This window comes from Cryptomeria japonica, chromosome 11 (genome assembly GCF_030272615.1).
Source record: "Cryptomeria japonica chromosome 11, Sugi_1.0, whole genome shotgun sequence".
NCBI lineage: Eukaryota > Viridiplantae > Streptophyta > Pinopsida > Cupressales > Cupressaceae > Cryptomeria > Cryptomeria japonica.
In genome coordinates, this window is record NC_081415.1 from 260,617,215 (window position 1) to 260,621,203 (window position 3,989).

The 3,989-nt window shown below is 42.7% G+C and overlaps 1 protein-coding gene across 1 annotated transcript; it reads left to right on the forward strand.

The window, feature by feature from the left end:
• Window positions 1-765: 765 nt before the first annotated feature.
• LOC131860174 (uncharacterized) lies at window positions 766-1,407 on the forward strand. Its single transcript, XM_059214550.1, has one exon. It carries the CDS (start codon window positions 766-768, stop codon window positions 1,405-1,407), a length of 642 nt encoding a protein of 213 aa, XP_059070533.1.
• The last annotated feature ends 2,582 nt before the right edge of the window (window positions 1,408-3,989 follow it).

Below are 3,989 nucleotides of genomic sequence, written 5' to 3' on the forward strand. Positions count from 1 at the left end.
ACTTTGCTAATGCCTACTTGAATGATAGAGTCAGGGAACCTACCGAGATTAGTAATAAACTCCTCAGTCTCATCCCTCAACTCCTGGATGAGGTTGATAATGAGCTGCTGGTAAGCCGTGTGTCTGAAGAAGAAGTTAAAGAAGCGGTTTTTGCTATGGTTGCCTTTAAGGCCCCTAGTCCTGACGGCTTCCCCCCTACTTTTTTCTAGGTTTTTTGGAAAACTATGAAGTATGATCTCACTAAAGCTACCAGGGACTTCATTCACACTAGTAAACTCCTGAAGAAGTTGAATAACACTTTCATTATTTTGGTGCCCAAGGTTCTTGATCCGAAACTCATGACTGACTATCGACCCATCAGCCTATGTAACTCAGTTTATAAAATTTTCTCTAAAGTTATTGTCAACAGGAATCAAACCCCTTCTTGATAAATACATCAATCCCTCTCAAAAAGGTTTTGTTCCAGGTAGGCAGATTCTTGATGTTGTCATTACTATTCATGAGGTCATTCACTCCATGGAGAAAAGTCGCAACCGAGGTATGACTCTCAAACTTGACATCTCTAAGCCTTATGATAAAGTTAATTGGAAATCCCTATATGCAGTCCTTTCTAAGATGGGATTCCAAGAAAGATTTATCAATATTATCAGCATGGCGGTGGAAAGTGTTCACTATTCGGTGATTGTCAATGACGTCCCCTAGGGCTTCTTCAAGGCTGGGAAGGGGCTACGATAGAGAGACCCTCTCTCACCTTATTTGTTCATTATGGTAGCTGAAGTGTTGAGTAGGAATTTCTCCAATTTGATTAGGAGCAATAGAATCTCGGGGGTAAAGGCTACTTCCACTCTCCCTCCTATGGTTATGCAGCAATTTGTGGACGACACCTTCCTTTTCGGCCTATCGTCTGTGATAGAGGCTAAAGAATGGAAACATCTACTAGAAGAGTACGCCCTTGCCTCTGGTCAACTAATCAACTATTGCAAGAAAAAGGTTTACTTATTTTACACAGACAAAATTCTCCAAGGTGAACTTATTCAATTCCTTGGATGTAGTGTTGTTGATCTCCCTGATTCCTACATGGGTCTCTCCCTCACTATCAAGGAGGTCACCTCCCACTTTTGGGAATCAATCCTAGAAAGAATGCAAAAGAAACTTATTGGCTGGACTGGAAAAACTCTTAGTGCGGGTAAACTCCAGCTCCTGGCGGCCTCCCTTCAAGGTGTTCCTGTCTACTTTCTTTCTCTTTTCAAGATTTCCAATTCTATGGCTAAGAAACTTGAGAGAATCCAAAGAAGCTTTCTATGGACAGGATTGGAGGAGAAGGCCAGAATCATCTTAGTCAACTGGGAGAAGGTGTGCAAACCGAAGGTCATGGGTGCCTTGGGATTAGAAAAATCTCTGATCTGAATAAGGCCTTGTTGACTAAAATCTGGTGGATCCTTATGAAGGGCAAAACTAACTGGAGCATGATTATGAGGGCCAAGTACTTCAATCACACCCCCTTCCCCTCCCTCCTCTCTTCCAATGAGCTCCCTCCTGGGTCTAAAATTTGGAACAACTTTGTTAAGAACAAAAAACTTCTCAAGCAGGGTCTAAGTGGCAAGTTGGTAATGGTGAGAAAATTAGATTTTGGGAGGACAACTAGATTGGTGACAGACCCCTTGCCTCCTCCCAGTTCAATTGCCTCATGGTCACTCTCAAGGATTCAATTGGCTCCCTTGTGATAAACTACATCTATCCCTCCCACTGCTGGTTAAGGCTTGCTGAGAGTCTGGGAAATACCCCCCAATGGTTTCATTTGGTTGAAGAGTTGCAATCCCTTCTTAAGGGGATCAGGATCCACTGTTTAACTCACACTAATAAATTTGTTTGGACTGCGAATCCCTCAGGGTCTTTCAGTGTTAAATCAACCTACAATCTCTTGGTTGCGTCCTTCAATGATTGCTACAGCTGGAAAGAAGTTTAGAATTCTCAGTTCATCCCTAAAATTAACTTCTTCTGGTGGACAGCCCTTCACAAGAAGATCCTTACTATTGATAATATGAAGAGAAGGGGATTTACGCTTTCCAAAAAATGTGTTATATGTAATTGTGCTGAGGAAAGCATAAATCACCTCTTTATTCATTTCCCCTTCGCGTCTAGAGTTTGGTACAAAGTTCTAGAGAAATTTAATTTGGCTTGGATATTCTTGGAAGACTTGCAGCAGTTTATCAGCAACTAGAAGTGCCCCTCCACACACCCGCTAGTCATACTTTTTTGGAGACTCATTCCTCCCCACATCTATTGGCATATCTAGAAGGAAAGAAATAATAGGATATTTCATGATACCAGCAGCTCGGTTGACATGGTGACTGACATAGCTAAGAATTACCTTAGGGAGAACACCCTCATCAGCAAGTGGAAAACCTTGCAATCTGGCCCTATGGCTTTGGATCAGCGGTGGATTAAAACATGGAATTTTTGAGATAGCTTCCTTCGATATGAAAATTCAAAAAAGATGGAGAGGCTTAATACCAAATGGTCAACAACTCCCCCCCCTTGGCTCAAGCTCAATTTTGATGGTGTTGCTCGTAGTGGTTCTGCGGTAGGGCGCGAAATTATCAGGGACAGCTTGGGCAACCTAGTTTTGGCCTATGTAGGAAATTTTGACTCTGTCTCGAGCAACATGGCTGAAGCCCTTGCTCTATTTTGGGGGCTTAAGCTGGCTCTTGGCACCAATATCAAAAGACTGATCATTGAAGGGGACTCTAAACTGATTATCGAGGCCACTAAAGGCGTTTCAGGGATCAGCTAAAGAATCAACAATGTCATCAAAGACATCTAGTCCATGATTGTCTGGCTAGAGGAATTTTAAATTCAGCATATCTATAGAGAGGGGAATGTGGTGGCAGACTCATTGGCTGGGACGGGACTAGAGATAAAAGGTATGAGGCGCTGGAGGCACCTAGATTCTCTCACTAACAAGTAGAAGGACCTTATTGGAAACGAACAAATTGCCTCTATCCATCAATGAAGTGCCACTTTCCTTTCCTCAACAAGTTGCTTTGGGTCGTCTGTTATGCTACGCTGCTGGCGGGAAATTTAAATTCAAATTGGGCGGGATTTGCCATGCTGGCTTCTTGTGGTCCCCACCTTCTCTGCCAGATGCTGACTTGGCTGGCCACCTGTTTCTGCATCGTCGATGGGTTGGAGTGCCAACTTTTGATCATTAATCATAGCAAGGACCCTAATTATTAGCTTAACTGGAAACTTAGAACTCACCATAATGACGATCTTTTCAAGTTGGTGGAGATATAAAGAGGTGTCCCTTCACATGCTTCCCAGAGCTGGGGAATGCATGCCTTGGGAAACACCACCAAAAATCATTATTACACCTTGCACAATATTTTGGCTAATTACCGTTTGTTTTCTCTTAACTCTAGCTTTGGTTTTCCTCTCTGCATTTCTCTTTTCAAGCTTGTGATGTATCTCAACTTCAGTCTAGAGGAAGCTAACATGGGAGGGGATTTAGTCCGGGTAGAACCTGACATAATTGATGACTATTTTTGCAATGACCTGTGCATCTGGATGTATGCTAAAGAAGGAGGAATCATCCCATTCATGGAAGCCATGAAGGGATTAAAAAAAAACCTCTCAATGCAATTTGTCAACAGTTAGAAGGACAGGAGGGTGGTCATGGAGGACATTTTGTTTGCAATCAGTGAGGAAGTTATCACCCAGGCTACAGGTCTCTCTACTGAAGGCAGGAAATTGAAGAAAACTAGTAGGGTTGCAGATGAAAACAACATGAACCGCTTCTTCAAAAAGGAAGTGGAACCGACCAGAATGTGTGGGGGTTTCAACAAGGAATGTTTACCCTACCCATGGGATCAGGTTTGCAAAATCATAATGAAATACTTCACCCTCGAGGGAAGGTATGGTGTGTTCTACTATTATCACTTCCCGCTGCTAAACCACTTTCGCAACCATGACACCATTTCTTTTCCTTT